Here is a 22,831-nt window from a genome sequence, read left to right on the forward strand (position 1 = left end):
GATGAGGAGCCACCTAGTTCCTCAGTGCAAAACATTCCATAACTCCTGCGTAGCTGGAGGAAGATAAGGCGTTGGCCTCTGGAGGAACAAGGTGTCAAAGGGACTCCGGGCCACTCACTGGGACCCGTCTACTGGCGCTCTCCACCATCTCATCAGCAAGAGAGCGGCGGCAAGCTTGTGTGCAGCCTCCAAACTCTCCAACCTGCCTCCTCCGGCCACCTCCGCAGTTCACCACCGGCTGCTTAGGACCTGGGGGCGCAGGGGCGGGGCGGCAGGATAACTAGACCGTGACAGGTGTGCCCCTCGGCCAATCGCCGAGCGGACACCCCTCCTCGGGCCCCCGCTGAACGCGCCAATCCCAGACCGCGCTGAGCTTCAAGTGTGCGGAGGGGCGCGGGTCCCCACCAGGCGCCAGTGGCCTCGATGCGGTCGCTTGAGCGCTTGAGAGCAGAGAGCCGGCCTCCCAAACCCAAACTCACAGGAGCGCTCGCGTGGAAGTTTATACCAGTGAGTGGAGCGCGGTCCCCACGAGGACGGCAAGGAGGAGGCGCCTGGACCATGGTCGCTCTCGGCTGAGTTTCCGGCTGCGACTTTGATTATTGGCAAAATAATCGCAGTAACAATACCGGCCCCAAGGCTGGCAACCGCCACGCTCAGTCTCGACAATCTCGCACACGACCGCATCGCCCACCCTTGGGCCCTGACCCTCAGCTCCAAACGAGCCGATGGAAAAATCCAAAAATTTCCGCATCGACGCCTTGCTGGCAGTGGATCCCCCGCGAGCCGCCTCCACGCAGAGCGCGCCTCTGGCCTTGGTCACTTCCCTCGCGGCTACAGCATCTGGTCCGGGCCGCGGCGGCAGCGGTGGCGGGGGGACCAGTAGCGGGGCGAGCCGCAGCTGCAGCCCCGCGTCCTCGGAAGCCACTGCAGCGCCCGGTGACCGGCTGAGGGCTGAGAGCCCGTCGCCCCCGCGCTTGCTGGCTGCACACTGCGCGCTGCTGCCCAAGCCCGGCTTCCTGGGCGCCGGAGGAGGCGGTGGCGCGGCGGGTGGGCCGGGCACTCCACACCACCACGCGCACCCCGGTGCCGCCGCCGCCGCGGCTGCCGCTGCGGCTGCCGCTGCTGCCGGCGGCCTGGCACTGGGGCTGCACCCGGGGGGCGCACAGGGCGGCGCGGGCCTCCCCGCACAGGCGGCTCTCTATGGACACCCGGTCTACAGTTACTCGGCGGCAGCTGCAGCGGCCGCGCTCGCGGGCCAGCACCCGGCGCTTTCCTACTCCTACCCTCAGGTGCAGGGCGCGCACCCCGCGCACCCTGCCGACCCCATCAAGCTCGGTGCCGGCACCTTCCAACTGGACCAGTGGCTGCGCGCTTCTACCGCGGGCATGATCCTGCCCAAGATGCCGGACTTCAGCTGTGAGTACCTGCGCCGCAACGGTCCAGTCCCACGCGCATCCTCCTCTCTCGCACCCTCTTCCTTTATGCCCTCACCTGCCAGCGAGCTGTGGAAGCGCAGCGAAGCTGCCGTGGCTCATTCCTGGGCCTGTGAGGCCTCCCGTGGGCCGCACGGCGTGAAAGGAGCCACGAATTATTAAGATGGCCACGAGCAGGCCTTGCCTTCTCTTTCTCTCTCAATGGGCAGGGGAAGTTGGAGGTGTGAGGCTGAAACCTAATGATTAACCTGCAAGCTGGAGAAGGAAGTGCACGGGAAGGTTAACCAAAGAAGGCCAATTGGGGAAGGTTTGGGGGGTCGCCGAAATAGGGGGACTTATCATGAGAACATGAACTCGGACAGCGGTTCCATTATAGGCTACGAAGAGACACATCACTGGGTCCAACAGTAGCTCTTCCCTGGTCCTTGTAAGAATTCTGCCTTCCTCTGAAGGGCAGGGCGTTTTTTTGTGGCGCGTGTGTGCGTGTGCGTGTGCATGTGTGTGTGTGTGTGTGTGTGTTGTTGGGATGGGGGGTCCCTCCATACAATGTCCAACTGGTCTGTTTTGAATACAGGGTCGCAGGGACTGTAAATAGAAAGTGTCTGGCTGAGATCTCCAGGTGCCTAACACCTTAGGGAGTTCCTATCTTAGGTGAGGGTATAAAGAAGGTCCAGCCTTCTGCATTCTCTCTTTCACCCAAGAGGGACAACCTTGCAGGGGCCATTTCAGACTTCCCTGGCATACGCAGCATCTGTGTAGGGTACTTTGGCTCTCACTCCTGCTCCGTGCCCCACGTGGATAGGCGCAAGCTGCCTTTCCATTCAGGATGGAACAGAAGACGTATATGGCTTTCTCCTGTCAGCCGCCCAACACCCAAACAAAGAGACCCCATTGTTTCCGTCTGAGTGGGTTTGTTTAGACTGGGGAGATGCAGGCACTGGAGGGGAGAAAAAGCAAAAGAGAAAACAGAAATAAACACTTGCCAGAATTCAGATCCCTCTGCTGGAAGCGGAGCGGTGGTCGCGACTAAACAGAGCTGCGGAAGTAACGAGGTGGTGCGAGAACCTCAGCCTCTGCGCTTGTTTGCTCGAAGCCACCCGGGTTCTTCCCAGCTGGGCTCCAAGAAGGCCAGCCTTGTTGATCTCAGCAGAGAGGAAAGGCTCCCATTAACCTCGGTTGGGCTGCAGCTCAGGCATCCCTGAAATCATTCCTGTCCACTAAGTAAATCCCCCGGCAGGATCCAGGTTTCAGATGGAAAGCTGCCCACGGATGTCCACCATGGCTGCACTTCCCAGGCCTGAGAAGCTTAGTGGTCCAGAGAAGAGCTGGTCAGTGGTCAACAACATGGCTGGCCTCTATGGCTCTAGATTTCCTAGTGGTCTCTGGGAGAGAAGAGGTGTTTTGTGGAGCCCATGGTCACTCAAAATCCATGCAAGTGGTACCCCTTTGCCAGCACCCCCAGCCCATGTCTGTGTCTGCATTTAAAGTGTGGCCAGGCCTACATTAGGAAAAGGAAGCTGAGCGCCAGAACCCAATGGATACTAAGGAATGCAGCAGAGGGTGGCTGGACATGTTCTGTTCCTGGGACTTCCTTCTCATCTGGGAAAACTAGCTTGGTTTTCTTTAATTGGTTGTTTCTACTGGATGGCATTTCCCAAATGATCCCTTCCAAGTCAGCATTTTAATTAGAGTTCTAATGTATTGTCAAGTTGGGAATTTGTAGCCTTGTTTAACTAAAGCAGGAGGCGTGGACCTTCCTATAAAGCAAATTACCCATCCCAGGGGAGCCTGAGCTCATCCCAGCCAGGGGCTGGCCTCTTTCTTCCCTTTGCTTTCTTTCTTTTATTGTCTAACACTCTTCAGACTCCTGGGAAATCAAGGGAAGTTTCATTTTGAGGTCATAAAATTCTCTGTGATGTAACCGTGCGAAATTATGTAAATAAAGCTGGACAGATCTCCCGGAACACACAGAAAGCCAGATCCACTCAACCTTTAATTTGAGTAATGAGAATCATCCCAACAGGCTTCCAGTCCCCAGCCTTTGCCCTTAGGAGCAGCAGGAGGAGGGAGCTTGCCGAGACAGACGTGGAGACGCCCCATGAATGCACGTTTAGACTCTAGCTTCAGTCCCTAGCCTTCCTTTTCTCCCTCCCCCACCGTTCCTGTGCCCCACGCCCCTTTACTCCTCTTCTGCTTTAAAGTGGTGGTGGGGCGCCTTGGTCTCTTGCTTGCTGGTCCAGCCCAGCTACCCAAGCCTTTAGGCCGACCCTCTTCCTACCAATGTTAATTCAAGTGGCCACTGAGTGCAGGCCCACTTTAATCACAATGAGATGATCTCTCCACTTCCACTTGGTGTCTTAGATGTGGGCCATGGGGAGTAGGCACTTATGCTGAAGATATCTGTAAGGTGGGTGCTGGAGGTTGAATTATGGGAGGGAAAAGGGCAGCGGTGGGAGGAACAGTCTCCCACCTCCCATACCCCCACCCACACAGTAGACAAGCTTATAGAGGCCTCTTTCCTTTTCTGTCCACAGCCCAGGCACAGTCGAACCTCTTGGGGAAGTGCCGGAGGCCTCGTACAGCCTTCACCAGCCAGCAGCTGTTGGAGCTGGAGCACCAGTTCAAGCTCAACAAGTACCTGTCGCGACCCAAGCGTTTCGAGGTGGCTACCTCGCTCATGCTCACCGAGACCCAGGTGCGCGCCCCACAAACCCACAAACCGGAATGTGGGAGCAGATTTGGAGAACTGGGTCCTTAGCTTCTTTATCTTTAGGTTGGGTATTAATTTTCAGCGGGCGAGGTTCTAGGATGCCCCAGAGCATTTTGCGCCTGGAGGTTTGATTCAATTAAGTTGGGGAACAGGCTGAGAATCTGCTTTTAAGAAGCTATTCTGGAGGTGTCCCTCAGGCCACATTCAAGGTTCTTTTTCTAGAAAGGTGCAGACTTGAGAGTTTAGTGACTTACCAGCTGCCTTGGTGCCTAGGTAGACCGAGGGCCTGAAACGGGCCCAGTTGGGGAGTTAGGGACACCACATCCATGGGGTTACTGTTGAACTGGGTAGATTTAGGGGTAAAGGAGTGGAGAAGCTGCTGCCCAGTCAGCTTCTTAGTCCTCTAACCCCTTCTAGGATGAGGGTGGGCCGAGGGGCAGGGGTCCAGGGGTGCTCACACCCTCTGGATTCTTGGGGATGCAGGTGGCAGGTTTCTCACGCTAAATTGTGCCTGCAGGTGAAGATTTGGTTCCAGAACCGCCGAATGAAATGGAAACGCAGCAAAAAGGCCAAAGAGCAGGCTGCCCAGGAGGCGGAGAAGCAGAAGGGCGGCGGCGGGGGCGCCGGCAAAGGAGGCGGTACCGAGGAGAAGACGGAGGAGGAGCTGCTGGGGCCTCCAGTTTCGGGGGACAAGGCCAGCGGCCGTCGCCTGCGGGACTTGCGGGACAGTGACCCGGATGAGGATGAGGATGATGAAGAAGAGGACCACTTTCCCTACAGCAATGGCGTCAGTGCCCACGCTGCTTCTTCCGACTGTTCATCTGAGGACGACTCGCCTCCCCCAAGACCAGGCGGGCCCGGGCACCAACCTCTGCCCCAGTAGTTGCCCCAAGAGTGGCAGCAGGGATGTGCAAGATGTGGGCTGCGGGGGTTCCAACCCCATCCTATGGCCTGCAACCAGGCTAACAGCCTCTCTCTAACCATGCAGTCAGGTGCGGGCTGGGGTGCGGATACTTTTTGGGCCCTCGAAGGACAGCAAGAGAGTATGAAAGAAGGGCTCCAATGCGAACTTACGTTCTTTTACGTTTAATTTCGGGTCCTGTTGGCCAGAGGTGTTTGTGAGAAGAACCAACCCTTTCTAGGAGTGGCTCCTGCCTGACTCTTCCTTCATCATCGGAGAAGGGGGAAAACAAACAAAAAACCCGACAGTGTTAAGTGACCTAGAAACTTGAACCGCCTTTGCAGACAACCATTCCGCTGAGAACTGAAAACAGAGGGAAGACAAGGTGTTATGCCTGTGTGGGTGGGGGGGGGGGTGGAGTGGGGGTTATGTCATGAGCTCAGTTATGCTGAAGAAAAAAATCTCAGAATGGTAGTGTATTTTTGTATATTGTATTTATATATAAAGAAAGAAACGTCTACTTATGCATGCTAAATTATTATTTAGCGTCCCCATCCCCCAGGGTGGAGATGAAATGTAAAATAAATTGGTTTTGTACTAGATGAGAGTGGAAAAAAAAACTTTAATTTTGGAAGGAGGGGGACTGAACCTTGTGAAAGCCAAGCGAATGCTCTGCCACTAGCTTACCGCCAACCCAGAAAATGCAATTCTTGTGAGATCTGTTTTGGTTGTGGGGTGATGTCTATTTCGTGATTATCAGCAAAGAGTAAAAATCAGAATGGCAAATGGGTGTCAGGACCACCTCCGTACCTGGGTCCCAAGACCGAACGCGATTCCGGAGGCTGGAGGTTCAGCAGCGGGTGGGGGCGGGGGTGTGAAATGTTGCTAAAAATATCTGAGGCCAGGTGTCAGAGCTAGCCCGGTGCCTGGCTTAAACCCTGTGTTGTGCGCGACTCTTAGCGGGGTGATTTCGGACAGTTTCTTTCCCATTTATTTGCTGGATCTTTTCGCTTCTTTGGCATGGGAATATAGTATTCGAATGTTTCAGAAAATAAGCTGCCAGCAACTAAGTGTTAGTGGCATTAGGGGTCCTAGCGATCGCGGGAGCTAAGCAAGCACATTTCCGGGAAAAGCGCTTAATGGTGTAGCTCATTCTCCTTTTGACCTCGGCCCCTCCTCTGGCACTAAGTCCCTTGTGCTAGCCAGGAACAATTTTGTTGGATCTGGACAAATGTCTTCTGAGAGGACAAATGCGGGCGGCAAGAAAACTCCAGGACGGGCTGCAGCGACTCTAGGTTAATAAACCTCTGCAGTGAAGGCCATCTATCTTCCAGCCCCGACCATGTGCGGCACACATGCGGGGACAAACCCTAGGCGTGCCGAGCCTCCGAGTCCTGACTCTGGTCACTTGCTTGTGGCCCGCTCGCGTTTCCCCTTGCCCATCTTAGTGGCAAGCCTCTGCCTGAGACCAGCTGAAGAGGGATGCTTCTCAGTCACCCTCCCTAGTGTCTGCCTTCTGTTGGTCACTTTGTCTCCCACACCTGGGTGAGGGCGAGCGACCCCCTACCATTGCTTCTGCCTTCCCTCCCTCCCAGCGGATGAGAGTTCAGAGGAGCCTGGAGTTTCATCTGGGTGATTACAGCGGGGGCAGCGGGGCACTCCTCCATCTCAGAGCCGAGCCAGATTAATATCCTCCTGGCAGCTCATTATCACCCAGGGCTCCTTCCGTAAACTTGTAGCAGGCCTAGGCGGGGCGCGAGTCTGGAAGCCAGGCAGAGCAGCTGCAGAGAGCAGCGCGCACGACCGGGATTCTAGCGGCTTTCTGATCCAAAAGACGTTTTAGGACGAATCCGGACTGGTTTCACAACTGGCAGAGAAAATAAAGGGCCGGAGGAAAGAAAATGGGAAAATCTGAGAGCAGAGGGCGAGACACATAGAGAGAAGAAGGGTCACCTTTCTTTCTTCTAAAAACGCTGTGTGTTTTCCTTTTAATTTCTAACACCTTAGTCCGCAGCAATCTGGCTTGCTCCTCATTTGTGGGTTATTTTCCCTCTGAGGATGGCCTTCCCAGTCTTGGAGCTCTAAATACTGAGTAAACAGAAAAGGGGAAGGCCTGAGCCTGGGATGGAAAGGTTACAACCTACCTGGGAACATAGGGTAACCCCCAGCTTAAGGGGACACTCCCCTGGAACAAAGGCAAGCGGAACGCTGAAGGAAGAAACAAACACAAAGACACCCCCCCCCTTGCATTTCTCCCCTCTCGGGTACAGCAGGGCAGCAAATCTTCAGGTTGGCGCGCAGATCCACTGCTAGCCTCAGTGTCTCAAGCCAGCAGCTTAATCGCGGCGGAATTTATCTCACTAATAAATTTAATGATCAATTCGTTCTTGTCACTGTAGCTCTTCCCCAAATCAATTATAGCAAATTTAAATATAATCACCGGCTCATCCTAGCTTACTCCGGGCACGGTGCACATTCATTCAGCCTAACGAACTGCCCGGAGGCCTCCTGGCGCGCATGGAGGGCCGCGCCCCCACTCCAGGCTCCTGCACTCTGGGTCACCGGCTTGGCTCTGCCACTGGCAGGGGCCGCCTTGGACTTCTCCTTCGTTCACACTCTAACCTCCGCTACCCCAGGACAGTAAGTGGGGGTCGGGGGGGGGCTAGAAAATGGTTTTGCAGTCTTAAAAGCTTTGGGCTCCTAGAATCAAGCCAATCGGGTCTCCATAGTGGGCATCCTGATGTCCGGAGTTTGAATTCCAAACTTCATATGCAGATATCCTTAGGTGCCCCCAGCCCATAGCTGGCCAAGCCTGGTCCTTCTACCTAAATGTGCTTCGGTAGCGTCCTGGGTGGGATTATAGAACCCACAACCCAAAGCTGAACTGGGTTCCTACTCCTCTTCTCATAACCTCAAAGTCTGACGCTGAATACTGATTCCTTTAGCGGTAGAACAAGCTACAACAACCCTTGAGGCAGACAGAGATCACGGAGCAGTTTAATAGTAGAGGGTCTGGAAGCACAGAGCAGGCAGAGAGTGGAGAAGATGGGCCTGCTCTTCTCACATTATTCCTTCCCCGCCCAGTGTCCAGATGGGAGTCAACCTGTACCTTTATGGCCCACAAAGTACAGACAATAGAAGCAAAAATAGTCCATCGCTGAAAAATTTCAAAGCCACCTAGAAAAGACATAAAACACTGAGAGCCAATGGTTAACATGAAGGATAAAGAGCTACAAAACCAAAACAACACAACTTAAGACTCACAAAGGACTTGGCCTGGAAGAGAAACAGCAGTCAAACCCTCAGGATGAGGGTGCTCTACACAAACACAGAAGAGCATTGGTGAGGAAGTGGAGGAATTTGATCCATTGTGTACTGGATGGTCCTCTACAGTGGAGAGCAGTCCTTGTGGAAAACAATATAAAAATGTCTCAAAACAAAAAACAAAACAAAACAACAACAAAAACAAAGCTAGGCTGGGAATATAGCCCAGAAACAGAGTGGAGCATTTGACTATTATGTGTGAGGTTCTAGGTTCAATTCCCAGTGTCACCAAACAACAAAATAAACTAATGTATGAGTCAGAAGTTCTAGTTCTGAATATGAATCTAAAACAGTGACAGCACACTCTGAGGGAGAAACAAACACACATTTTTCTACAAGATTGTTGTTCAAAAGAGGCAAGAAGTGGGAGCAACCTAGATGCTCAACTGCTGTTCAAGCTATGAACAAAATGTTCATGGAGGACAGAAAGAAGGCTCTGCCACATGTCTCTGCATGGAGGAGTCCAGCTATGTACTGCCTAAGGAAACAAACCACCCCAGGGAAACAAATGCTATATGACTTCACTTGTGTAGGCACTATGTAATTAGATGTATACACATATGTTTCTATGTGTGTTCATGTAGGCGCAGGTGCCCTTGGAGGTTAGAGGTAATGGATCCAGATCCCCTGGAACTGGAGTTACAGACAGTTAGGTGGGTGTGGGCACCAAACTCTGTAAGAGCAGAAAGTGCTCTTAACTCCAATAGCATCATTTTAGTTCACTGGGGTTGCCAAAGGGTAGAAGGAGAGGTTGTGGGGCAGAGGTTCTCAACCTGTGGGTCTCGACCCATAGAGGTCATTTATCAGATATCCTACAAAATTAGTTATAAAGTAGCAACAAAAATTAATTGTGGCTGGGGCACCACCATGACATGGGAACTGTTTTAAAGGTTTCCAGGTACGGAAATCCTCTGATCCAGGGAGTTGTCTGCAGGGACAGAGCTTCAGTTTGGGAGGAGAAACAAGTCTTAGAGATCTACTAAGGACAAGAAGCATTTAGTTAGCTTTATTGCACCCCACACTTAGATGTGGCGCTGAGGAAGATGGGGGCATATGCCTGTCATCCCAGCACTGCAGAGGATGGCCGGAGCCAATCTGGTCTACATAGGAGAACTATATCTAAAAGATGAAGCCGGCGATGACCCAGTGTCTGGAGTCTAATCCCACCACTCTGAAGGCTCAGGCAGGAAGATTGTCCGGGGCTGGTGTGGGCTGCATTGGAAGACCCACTCTAAAACAAACAAACAAGCACACGAACACCTCCGAGACAAAGACCTGTTTTACATTTTCACTTCAAGCCTTTGCATTTTACTCTCCACGTCAGCTTACCCCCGTGTCCCCTCTCTCTTTTAAAAATTGAGGCTGGAACTCTGTAGAACCAGCAAGCCAAGCCCGTTGCTTTGTCCTTTAGCCTTAGAGCTGAGTAGCTCAGTGCCAGGCAGGCCTTGTGGTTCTGGGTGGTTCCAGCGCACACCTCTCAGGATTATCAGTTGAGGGAGCCCAGGAGTCCTCCCCTATCGCCCGGGGTGCAGGCGAGAGAGCATCCTCCAATCAGTCTTTAGAGTCTTCCCGAGGGCTGGAGTGGGAACCCCGGGAAGAGAGTGGCCCTGGAAGGCGGCCTGGAGATGTTGGAGACCACTCGGAAGGGCCTGGGAGCATTCTTGAAAGCTTTGCAAGGTGTGGGTGCCATGAAGAATGCTCCCCGCCCCCCACTATCAAAGTCCCGCGGTACTCTGTGTCTCCCTCAATAAAATTAATCCTTCGGAGGTGTGACCTGCTCCAAGAATGCCGCAGTGTTCAGACTACAAGGGCGAATATGTTTTTCAGATTTGGATTTTATGGTCGGATTAAAGTTTATTTTCCATAATAGGACACCTAATAAAACGTATAAAGCCGCCCCGGGCTCCAGCTGGTGGCCTCGTTTAACACTTTCACTTCGTAAATCACTTTAGGGCGCGCCAGGTGTGCTGCGCGGGCGCGCGGGGCCGGCGGTGGCAGCTCGGGTCCGCGCCCGCACCTCCTCGCCTTCGCTCGCTTCTCCCCGCGTCCAGAAGGAGGCGGCGCGGCGCGGGGTGGCCCGCCCGCCGGGTTCCTAGCCGCTCGGCCCCGCGCCGACCCCGCATTCCGCCGCCCGCGCACCTGCCGCCCCGCCCCGGGTACACACGGCGTCTGACAAAGCGCGTCTCCGATCCATTGTCCCGGGCGGCGCAGGGGCGGTACGCAGGGTGACACCCCCCTGCGGGCGCGGCCAGGGCCAGAGCGCGGTTTACCCAGCTGGGGAGAAACAAAGCCGCGCGCCTTATCTCCCCGGCCCGCGCAACCGATTCTGGGCAGCGCCGCGCGGGGTCAGGCCCGGGGCGCGGGGCGGGACCCTAGACTGGGACTGCTAAAGGGAACTACTTGCGCGGGGGGGGGGGGGGGGGGAGCTCCACGAAGAAGCGACCCGGGGAGTCCTGGGCTGCTTAGACCAAATCCCCAGGACCTTCTTCAGCAGGGTGCTAAAAGAGGCCCCAGGGGCTATTGCTCCTTTTGCCCGGATTCGCCCCTAGATTGTCCCCTGCTAATCATAGGTGCCTGTAAGAGTTCTGGGTGCCCTCAAGAGAAAGGAGGAGGTGGAAGGTGGAAGTGAACGAGCGAACGGGACCTGCATTGGCACCCCTGGTTAGTGATGAAAGCCTACCTAATTTCACCAAGATGCTTGCAGGCTTTATATTTGTTATGTATTAATTTTCCTGATTAAAATAGTTCTTTTAGCCATAATATAATTTTTCTGTGTTGGAATTCAAAAAATAAAAAGAAAGGAAGGAAGGAAGGAAGAAGAAAGAAAGAAAGAAAGAAAGAAAGAAAGAAAGAAAGAAAGAAAGAAAGAAAGGAAGGAAGGAAGGAAGGAAGGAAGAAAAGACAAAATAAACAAAAATCCCAGAAAAGGGGCAGGGAGTGTTTGAGGCAGCCCTGAGCTTAGGTTTGCTCAGCTCTCAGCTTGGGGCTCCCAGGTGGCAACAGCCTGTCTGGGTTAAGCCCTGGCTTAGCTGCCTCTTGCAAACCAGGCCTCAGCTAGTTTCAGGGGCCCTTTCCTGCAACCAGGGGCACAACTCTCAGGTCTGGCTGGCTCTAACTCTTCAAGTCAGAGGCCAACAGAGACAGGAAACATGCAGTGTGTTTAAAAAGCAACAACAATTTACCAAGGAAACGTAGATTGTGTCTTCACACTGCAGCATGCCCATGCCATCTCTCAGCTCCTGCCAGTCCCGTATGCTGGGACTTCTGACTGTCTTCCTGCCTTCAGACTGCCCAAGAGCACTGGCTCATGGTCCATTTCCTCCTTCCTATTACACTGTTCCTCTGCACCTTAGATGAGGCTGTGACTGGTCAGTGAGACACTGGCACATACAACAGAGCCAAAGTCTTAAAACACCTCTGCCACTCTGCCTACTGCTCTTGGTAGCCAGTAGGCATTTGGAGAGGCTGGCTAGAGACAACCTTTCCAAGATGTCAGTCAAGAATGGCAGTCATACCCATTAGTCTGACCAAGTCCCATCTAAATTAACAATTATCATGGAATGATTTTAAGCTTCCCCTTGGGCTGCACATTACCCAGAAGCTCCTTTATACACAGCGAGGGCCTTGTTGGCACAGCTCATATTTTCTAGCCAAGTCTTCATGATGTGTCACTGGTCCGTTTATAGTTCCCTAGACTGCTGCCTTATTACCAAGCAGTTTTTATCCAGTGTTGCTATTTATCCAGGCCGCTGATACTGCCAGGCAGAATACATACACTCTATGTAGGCATATGAAGAAGGGTGAGCCTCAGCTCACAAAGGAGAGATCTGTTAAACCATTCCCCATGTGTGTGAAGGAACTGTCTTGCAATCTACTTGGCTGTGTGAGTTCAAGGAGCATGTGATGGTTTGTATATGCTTGGCCCAGAAGATGTTGTCCTGTTGGAGTAGGTGTGTTACTGTGGGTGTGGGCTATAAGATCTTCACCTTAGTTGCCTGGAAGTTAGTCTTCCACTAGCAGCCTTCAGATGAAGATGTAGAACTTTCAGCTCCTCCTATACCATGCCTGCCTGGATACTGCCATGCTCCTACCTTGATGGTAATGGACTGAACCTCTGAACCTGTAAGCCATCCACAATTAAATGTTGTCTTTATAAGACTTGCTTTGGTCATGGTATCTGTTCACAGCAGTAAAACCCTAATTAAAGGCAGACCATGTCTGAGAATATGTCAGGATTGGGATGGCTTAAAAGCCAGGGATTACAGGTTCATAGAAATTTATTTCTATCTCATGTGAACATGTTGTACAGGGTGACCTCATCCTCACTGATGACCAGACTTTTATCTGGTGACTTTCCTTCATGGGTTGGTACCCAGCCAATATGGGGTTGTGGTTATGTTGAGTTACTTTTCCCTGGCTGGAACCAAACACCTGACAAAAAGTAACTTACAGGAGGAAGGTTTTATTTGGGTTTATGGTTTGAGAGTGCATTATCCCACTGGGTTTCTCTCTGTAGCCCTGGCTGTCCCAGAGCTCGGTCTATAGATCTGGTTGAACTCAGAGATCCACCAGCCTCTTCCTCCCAAGTGCTGATTAAAGGTGTGCACCACCAGGACAGGCTGCTGAGTCCACAGCTTCCTTTTCCTTTTTGTTCAGCCTGGAACCAGATGTTGCCTCCCACAGTCAGAATGTGTCGTTCCTCCTTAATAGCACCTCTTTGGAAATGACAGCACAGACATACTAAGAGGCGTATCTCCTAGGTGATGCTAAATTTAGTCTAGGTGACAGTAACAATTAACTCTCACAAGGGATAAGGGCTCAAGACTTCAGTAATGGATCCTCTCCATCCCACTGGCTGGAACTCAATACACAACCACACAGAACCTCTCAGGACAAGAAGGGAGCTTCTAGTTTTGGTTCACATTGGACCTGGCTGAACTGTGCAGCATATATGGTGGATAAGAGAATATTGAGAAACAACACATTCTATTACCAGTAACTGGTCTGGATCTTTTGTTATTGTGATAAATTTTAACTTGTCTTTTACTGTGAGGGGTGTCTTATGGCACTTTCTAAAACATCAACTCTAGGATCTGCACCTCATGCTCTGTGGGGCTCAGGACCCTCTCTGCCTTACTGCCTGTCTCAGGAGTTTGGCTCCTTTAAAAAAATTTTTGAAAAAAAAATATTTTTTTTTGTTTTTTGAGACAAGGTTTCTGGCTGTTCTGGAACTTGCTCTGTTACCACACTGGCCTTGAGGCTCACAACTGCCTGCTTCTGCCTCCCAAGTGCCAGGATTAAAGGTGTGCACCCCCCCCCCCTGGCAGAGCCTGGGTTTCTCTTTGGTTTTTGGAAGCAAAGCCTTAGCTGTCTTGGACTTAGCTCTATAGAGCCAGTCTGACCTCACACTGGCAGAGATCAACCTGCCTCTGCCTTCTGAGTGCTGGGATTAAAGGTGTACCTGCCACCTGGCTCTCCTTCCAGTTTTATGTGGATTCTGGGGATTGAACTGTTTCAGGGGATCTGGCTCCCCCACACAGGAGGGCAAAACACCAATGTATATAAATGAGTAATACATTATATATGTATGTAAATGAGTAATACATTATATATGTATATAAATGAGTAATGCATTATATATGTATATAAAAGAGTAATACATTATATATGCATATAAATGCATACGTATATGAGAAAATGCCCCATCCCCAGACAGCAAGCTTTTGGTGTCTTTAAAGTTTCAGAAAGACCTGGAGACAAAAGGTCTCAGAGACCCTAGGTGACCCTCTCCTGCCCTCCAGTTGCAGGTGGCTGTGTCACCCAATTCTAGCTTAGCACCCAGTACCCCAGTTGCCTTTCTTCAGGGGTACCCTCTCAGTCTACATCTAGAGTTTCAAAGACCTTCTCTCTATCTTCATAAAGCAACGTAATTTACTTTTAATGACTGCTGGTGTTTTCTTTCCAGTTCTATTGGAGCAGATAATGTCTGCAGCCTTCCCTGCAGGTTAAACCACGGTGACCTTCATAATCAGAAAACAGAATTATATTTGCTCATACGTGTTACTCCGTCTCAGGGCCTGACTGCCCCTAATCGCAGACGGTGTGATAATGTTTTGCTTTTATCAGGCCTCTCCCTCAAAGGTTACAAAGCATTTTATTACACCATTAAGAGGGGGGAGTGCCTTGGCCTCAGTTCCCACCGCGGCGACAGTGACACTTGGACTTCCGACCCTGGAACTCTCCCACGATGGTACCAGGAGAGGGTGAGCAGAGCTCCGTACCAACTGTCCAGTCCATGGGACATAAAGCCTTCAGAACTGGGTGGCATGGATTTAGACTCGAAAGGAACAGCAGCTAGCAGGGAAGTCTACTTCCTGGGCTCTAAGCTGAACACTGGTGTTGGGGCCAACTCCTGACCTAGACCCCCTTTGGCTGAGCTGAGTCTCTGCTTGGTGGCAGGAAGCTGTTCACAAGTCTGCTCTTGTATGTTCTGTTCCTTATCTGTCTTAGGAGAGATAGGCCAGGGAGGGTGTGGAATTCTGGAGGGCAGGGTCCATGGAGACCACTGGGTTCCTTGTTTCTGGGTAAAGCAGCTCCTAGGGAGCTTGGAGGTGGTATGTGGCTCTGTTGAGATGTTCCGAATGGTGACTGATGCCACCATAGTACCAGGACATTCTAGGGATGTATCTGGGTTCTAAGGCAGCCTGGACTTGGACAGAACCTTCTGGAGGAACACATTTGCCAGCCTTGTGGACTATTTTAGTACCTCTTTGAGGGAGCAGAGGGTCCTCAAATGTCCACACAAGAGTGCCACCTATGATGTAGCATGTCTGATTTGTGGTATGTGAACCATGGTACCTTTCCCCAGGTAAGCCATGGGGTAGCAGATCCCTGTACCTTCCTTAGGCCCAGCTTCCTGCTCCGGTGAGAGGCCTGCACCTACCCACAGCCTAGTTTACCAGTAAGCCCTGCTACTGCTAAAGTGGAAATGCAGGCCTGTCCTCTGCTAGGCTTAACCAGAAGACTGAGGGGTTCCAGCTCACCCTCAGCATCCACAGAGTGCTGGTGACCACCAACCACAGTGGGGTATCAGCCATTGGGGTCATTAATCAAATGGTGGAGGGCAAGGACAAAATTAATCACAAATGATCGCATTGTGATTTTGATGAGTTAATTGAGTATTTTATGCCCCGAGTGTAAGCCACCTGCTTTTCTGTAGTCTCAAGCTCTGGATAAGTACTTACAGGAAGTCTGGTTTGTTTGTGTGGCTTCTATATCCTGTCTGATAATTTATACCTTTGGGCATTTGGGGTTGTTTCTTTCTAGAAAATCGGAGTTTTGGCCATGGCTATGCAAAATTAAATAATAATATTATTAATGGTTTTGATTCCAGTTTTGTGATATCTCAGATTCTGCTCACTGAAATGATGGTGGTCAGGCTCGCCTACGTGCCTTGGGTCTTGTCATAAATGTTTGAGAGCATTCTGGACTTTGCCTTACTCTCTTTAATAATTATTTTCCTGGAATGAGAAAATGTGTCCTGGATTACCTGTCAGGTTTTAAGGATTATAGCATAGACACCAGGTCTACAGCTGTAGCTTATGTAGGGTACTTATATATGATACTAGGTTTAATCCTTATCACTGTGTAAACTTGGCATAGTGGTAAATGTCTAGAATCCAGCTCTCGAGAGGTGAAAGCAGAAATTCAAGATCATCCTCCTCATTTACCCATATAAAGAAAAATAGAGGGCTGGAGAGATAGCTCAGTGGTTAGGAGCACTGACTGCTCTTCCAGAGGTCCTGAGTTCAATTCCCAGCAACCGCATGGTGGCTCACAACCATCTGTAATGGAATCTGAGTCCCTCTTCTGGTGTGTCTGAAGATAGCTACAGTGTACTTATAATAAATAAATAAATAAAACTTAAAAGGAAAAAGAAAAATAGATACTAATACAGACTCTTGCGATGACACAACAAATCAGGTAGAGAACTTGAGGTGGCTTAGCAGATAACATGCTTACAAGAGGTCCTGAGTTCAATCCCAGCACTCACATAAAAAGCCAGGTGTGATGGTGTATTTTCATACATAATAAATCCCAGGACTAGGGAAGTAGAAACAGAGGGATCTGGGGCCTGCTGGCCAGCCAGCATAGCTAAATCAGTGAGTGACCCCATCTTAAAAACTAAGTAGACAGCTCCTGACACCCAAGGTTGATCTCTGCTCCATACACCCCAGGAGGGAGATAAATAGCTAGAGACTCCTTAGTAGCCCATGAGAAAGAGAACCAGGCTCTGTTCTCAAACCATAGTAGACAACTCCTTTCTGTGGATCAGCACCTACTTAGAGACCAATAGTGCACCAGGTCTTTAGAAAGACAGAGCAACGAGGAACATTAAAGCACAGAGTGCAGTGCCAGGGACCTACAGGTCGTCAGGTGACAGTGACAGAAGAACCACATGCAGTCTCAGGAGCCGTGTGCCGCACAGCTTATTCTGCAGTAGCTCCCATTTCCCACCTTGTCCACACAGATGTCACTAGCTCTCTCTTAGTGCCAAGTGTGTCTGCTATGGCAGACTCCCCTAGTAGCTCTTCATGATGGCCAGATGACAAATCCACTTGGTTGGTGAACTTTCTCCTATTCTGAGACAACCACACCCAACCACAGACAAGCTAGGGCTGGTCATTACCTTACCAGTCTGTCAACGGGAACTCTGACAGTGAAGAGCCATACAAAGAACTAAGAACAGCGTCTTGGCTGCTATTACAGTAGAGGGTAGTATCCCTGGGAGCCTCAGCCCCGTTGAGCAGTAGGGAATACAAGGAATGACTGATCTCATAGGCCAATGTAGTTTAAGGATTCTGTGGCCTTGAGTTGGGCCTCTGATCAATACAGCCTAGGTCTGATGTGTTTGGTCCCCCCTGGCCTTGAAACTGCCCTGTGGCCCACAGTCTGTCCTCTCTTGGCTACAGTGGCACCATGCATGCTTCAGGCTTTCCTTTCTAGTTACATAGTAGCCCATAGACAATGGAATGCCTTTTTACTAATAGTGTGCAAGACCACACCTCAAATATAGGTCTTGAGTTGCAGATGGTAACTCTAGGACCTCAAGATGGCGCTGTTGGTTGTCAGAGGTAGGCAAACCACACACACCTCTCCTCTCACCTGGCTTCACCAAAGCAGGACTAAGCCTCTGGAAAAGACAATAGCCAGTCCTTCCTGTGATTGCTTCATTGGCCTGAGATCAGTTGAGCTTAGTCTTTGCTGTGAGACAACAAGAGTATAGGAAGATGTGTGTGTGTGTGTGTGTGTGTGTGTGTACACACGTGTTTTTGTATATATGAGTGTGGGCATACATGTGGTGGTCTGAGGACAACCTTGGATGTTAGTTTTCACCATCTACCTTGTTTAAAGCAGGCTCTTCTGTTTTTAGCTTACTGATTATACCAGGCTGGCTGGTCTCTGAGCATCCAGGGATTCTGTGTCTGTCTCCCATCTTGCTATCAGAAACTAGGACATCAGATGTGAGCCATCGAACCCAGCTTTATTGGGTTCTGGGCTTCCAACTCAGGATCTTACATTCCTCTGAGTCCTCTCCCCAGCCACTAACTTACCACTCAGGCTAATGAAGTAGGAGAAATGACAGATAAAATGCAGCTGTCCCAAGACCCCAAGTGACAGTAGACACCGATGAGGTATCTATAGCATTAAGCAAGCTGGAATGGAACCGAATGGTTGTTATATGTTTTCCCACAGGGTTTGCCTTACCTTTTGCAAATGAATTCCCTTCAGCCACCCTCCAGATGAGAACCAAACCTAACTGCACCACCAGCTTAAGTTTCCTCTGAGAGAACACAGATGCTCAGAATGTGAGGAGCTTAGAAGTACTAAGCAGCAGCCTTTCCCAACATGTTTAATTCAAAGTCATGCAGACACCGAGAAAGAGGGACATCAGAGTCATAGCTGATCAGGGATCTTAGAGATTCCCAGTGTGGCTGAGCACTTGCTGCCCTTGCAGAGGACCTGGATTTGATCCTCAGCACCTGCAACTGTAATCCCAGTTCCAGGGGGTCCAATGCCCTCTTCTGAACAGCACATGGTCACATACACATGGTGCACATACATACACATGTGCAGGCAAAACATATAAAATAAATATATCTTTAAAAACATTCCAGGGTGGTAAGATAATTTAAAATGTGGGGCACGGTGTTCTATTTAAAAGAGAAATGAAAAGTAAACATGCCATCGAACCCCATTTGCTCCTTCTTAGGGAAAGTGGCTCTATGTGCAATTCAGGCAGGAGCAGCATGGCTGTTCCTATGACTGCTGATGATCCAGTGCATAGGCCCAGGTGCTATGATGACAGAGAGTACAGAAGTCTGTAGCCAAGGAAGGGGCAGGCTAAAGGTCAAGGGTGAAGATAAGGGACGTCTGCTCTTTCGGGAAATAGCATCAAAATGTATATAAACTTGCATAAGTAACTTTATATACAAGCATATAGAAAGGTGACCATGGTTAGCACTGCCGATTGTGGGCAACCAGAGAACTAAAGTTAATTAACAAATAAAGGCAGCAAACTGCTCTTTGCTTGGAAACACTTCAGAGAAAGTAAAATAAAACAAATAGTCCATTATCAAGAACCAGCAAGACCTTCAAAACTGCATTTGAGCTTCTTTCCTCTGCTGCTGTTGCCAAGTTTGCTGTTGTCCTTGCCTCTCTCCCTCAGGTGCTGGGATACTTTGACAGCCAACAAGAAGGCTGTCAAGGAATGACTGACAGCATGTTCACAGGGAAGGAATCAGACCATAGCCTGAGGTGGTCATTACCTTCAGAAAGAATCCCTGATACTGTTGCAAACATGAGCTGAGGACCCAGAGGTTGGCAGCAGCCATATCCTTCTCCGGACGTGACTTGTCCAAGGTCACAGTCGCTCAGCATGGGCTAAGCTGCCTTCCAGTGGGGCACATACTACACTGGTATCGTCACATGCATGGGAGCGACAGCCCTGAGATCACCCTTCAACATGGACCTCATCACACCGGACCCAACGGCCCCCTTTGCCATCTCACGCGAACGCTATTTCTCACGATTATCCTACACTACTCAAGGTAAATGTACCCTTCTCTTGAGTTCTACCTCCAAACAGCCAAGTCCTTACCACCATTGTGCTATAACCCCATGACACAAGGCATAAAGGGGAGAAAAGGCCAAGTGCCCCTGGCCTGTCATAGGAATCTTTAACTCCTCTGTGGTCACATGGACTTAGCCCAAGCATTTCAACAGATGTGTTTTGCTTTGTTTTCTGGGCAGGGTGCTAATGAGGTTCTAGAGAGCACATAGCTAATTCCTCCCATCCTGGAACCTGCACTGCCAGCATGTGCCTCACTTGATTGGACAACTGTGGTCTATGTCTAGCTGCTAGACCTGTATAGAGGTCCACTCACAGCACCCTTTCCTCCTGACTTTACTCTCCTTCAGGGGTCTTGGATGCTGGAGGCCCACAGGCTCCTCCCAGAGGCGGAGTGGTGAGGTCTGCCTGGCCCTGACCATCATGGATTTCTTAGGTGTGAGAAAATGCACACCTAACTAGCCTTTCTCCACATGCCCTCTCCTCAGCCTCCAAATTCTGAGCAGTGTACATTACTGCAGGGGTGTGGTTTGCTTCCAAGATCTGTGTGTTGGGAGCTGGGCCCCAGGGTGGCAGTGTGGGGCCTGTAAGGAATTTAAAGGAAGGGTCTTATGGGACGTCATTGAGTCACAGGGCGCTGCCCTGCGAAGGCACTGCCGCTGGTGATACTCTTGGTGAGTGGGATGCTAGGACACCCATCCACTTTGCATTTTCCTAATCCACTGCTACACTGATGCAGCCAGCAGAGAAAAAGCAGAGCAAAAACAGAGCAGAGATCATTCCAGTAACCTCCAAGAGAATGTGGCTGCTGAGCAGAGGCCACATGCTCCCAGTCTTTACCATCTCATCTCTTCAGGAGCTCCTGTGGTTTCAGCGAAAGCAAGTTACTGCGGGGGAGGCTGCAAGTATCTCCACATCTGGCCTCAGGGCTGACTGGTAGGATGACCTTGGGAAGTTCTAAAGGTCAGGCTGGTGTATTGGAAAATGTGCCGCCAACTTCAGAAGAGCTGCCGGGGTGTGAGAGCAGCAGGCAGCCCATGCTCTCGAATCTGCTTCCATAGTAGGATTCAGACGGACACGGAACTCTGGGTGTCCCTGACCTTGATCTCAGGTGGGGCAATGGTGAGTGAGCAAGTCTGCCCCACCTTCCAGCTGTGTGGAAGCTTGCAGCTCTCATCACACATGGAGCCCTTAGTGATCAGGAGAACCAGGAGGGTGGGGCGGAGCTGGCACACCCAGGCATCCACAGCTCCTAGACCGAATTACCAGCTGCCACCAGCAGACGAATTCTGTATTCTGTGCAACGTCTCTTTGGCTGGTGTAATTCTGGGAGTTTGAAGTTGGGTGCCTTGGGGTCCATCCTGACCCAGCCCAGTTAGCCATGGTAGGCCATAGAAAGGAAGCAAAGCTGCCTTATGGTGAATGTAGACAGCTCCACGGTTATGGGAGACGTCAATGGCCTGAGGAGATGCTTATACAAAGAACAGAATGGTGCTGTCAGAAGACACGGAAATTGGAAGACAGGAGTCCTGCATCTCAGTCAAGCCAGGCAGAGGCAGGCAGTCTTAATGTGGTTTCTTATGATAGGTCAAGAGAACAATGGGGGAAACAGGAAGACCCCGGGGCACATGCGTCTCACTCCATCTCAGCAGCTTACTGAGATGGCAAAGAGGCAGGCCTGAATGCTAGGTGAGGTGAGGGTCCCTCTGAGAGCCACAGCCAGCTGGCTTTAACCTACGGTTCCACCACGAAGCCACACGGCAGCTGCCACTGGCAATAAGCCATACTTCCACAGCTGCAGCACACCAGAGACACATCTGGTTTACTGATAAACAGGGATATTTGGAATTTCAAAGGTGCCTTGTCTGGAATATGTCAGAAGGACACAGCACACAGTAAAACTTCATGGATATAATGGTTTGTTAAAAGCAATTTACAATTCATAAATCAGGAGGATGGAGGGAGGGCTCAAGTAGAATACAAACAGAAACAATGGTGTTATCTACATTTCAGACCAAGGAAATGAGAACCAATCCCCGACTCAACATCAGGTGCTTTGGCTCTGCCCCCTTTGCACCAATCCCAGAGGACTTAGTAACACATCTTGAACTAATCACAAAGCTCTCTACAGACTTCCAGTCAGCCAACCTAACAGCACTTTGTGCAATGAGCGACTGAGCAAGTGTATGCTTATCACACAGAAGGAAGGGAACCAGAGATACAGAATGGGAAGAGGTGACTGCTAGTGTCGGGTGTCACCCGAGTCATCTATGTGAAGCCAGGCTTAATGCATCCATAAATGCCTTGCACAAACATACGGATACACATGACATTCACAAAATTCCCTCCCTGTTCTGTAAAGGGGACAGGAAGAAAACCTGGTCTCTCAGAAATGAGTGGCACAGCATGCCAACCTGACAAAGCTAGAATCATCTGAGAAGAAGATGGTGCTGTAGCTGTGCACAGCACAGAGTAGGCAGAGGCAGATAGATTTCTGAGTTCAAAGCCAGCCTGGTCTACAGAACTAGGTCCAGGACATGCAGGGCTACACTAAGAAACCCTGTCTCAAAAAACCCTGTTGATGAGGGTGGGAAGCCAGGGTAAGATGGCAAACAAGCGGGCATTTTCCTAACCAGCCAGTAAGCTGCATTCCCTCATGGCCTGTACCTCTAGGTTTCCATCGTTTGAGCTCCTGCCTCGACTCTCCTCAGTTCAGGTTTATGTAAGCTGAATAAACCCTTTTCTCCCAAGTTGCTTTTGATTGTTATACATAATCACAGCAACAGACACGCACCTATGGCCCATCTCAGAAATGAGTGGCACACTTCCATACGTACAGCTCAGTGGTGGAGCGACTGTCTCTCATAGGCTCATCTATTTGCATGTCCCTGAACCTTGGTTAGGATAGGTGGTGAAGCTTTTCCAAATAAGGTTAGTAAAAGCAGAAGGCATCTGCTTCCTAAAACACAGGACAGTGATGCACGGCTTGAGAGCGCAGACTGCAAGCACCGAGGGAATGAAGCTGAGCTCCAGAGGCATAGCCCGAGACAAGGGGAGCTGCAATAGGCCTAAAGCAGCCACTGAGCTGCAAGAGAGCACAGTAGGAGCACCAAGCAAGGAGAGCAGCACTTGAACAAGGCATCATAAAGAGAATCGTCAAGACTCTCAGAAATTCGGAACCAACCTACACAAACATGGGAACTATGAATTCCAGGGAGCTTCAACAGTGCACGTAGTCTAATGGAAGGCCTGCAAGCTCTCAGCAGGCATGGAAACTATCTACACACTGAAAAGAGAATAACAAGAGCAAAGAATCCCACAGGAGCAGGGTG

The 22,831-nt window shown here is 50.6% G+C and overlaps 1 protein-coding gene across 1 annotated transcript; it reads left to right on the top strand.

Annotated features, from left to right (window-relative positions):
• Positions 1-725: 725 nt before the first annotated feature.
• On the top strand, positions 726-5,026 carry MNX1 (motor neuron and pancreas homeobox 1; the record flags this gene model as incomplete). Its single annotated transcript, XM_080936067.1, has 3 exons — positions 726-1,416; positions 3,968-4,128; positions 4,661-5,026. The coding sequence occupies 3 exons, from the start codon at positions 726-728 to the stop codon at positions 5,024-5,026; spliced, it is 1,218 nt and encodes a 405-aa protein (XP_080792193.1).
• Between the last annotated feature and the right edge of the window lie 17,805 nt (positions 5,027-22,831).

This window comes from Micromys minutus, assembly GCF_963924665.1.
Source record: "Micromys minutus genome assembly, chromosome: 23".
Taxonomy (NCBI): domain Eukaryota; kingdom Metazoa; phylum Chordata; class Mammalia; order Rodentia; family Muridae; genus Micromys; species Micromys minutus.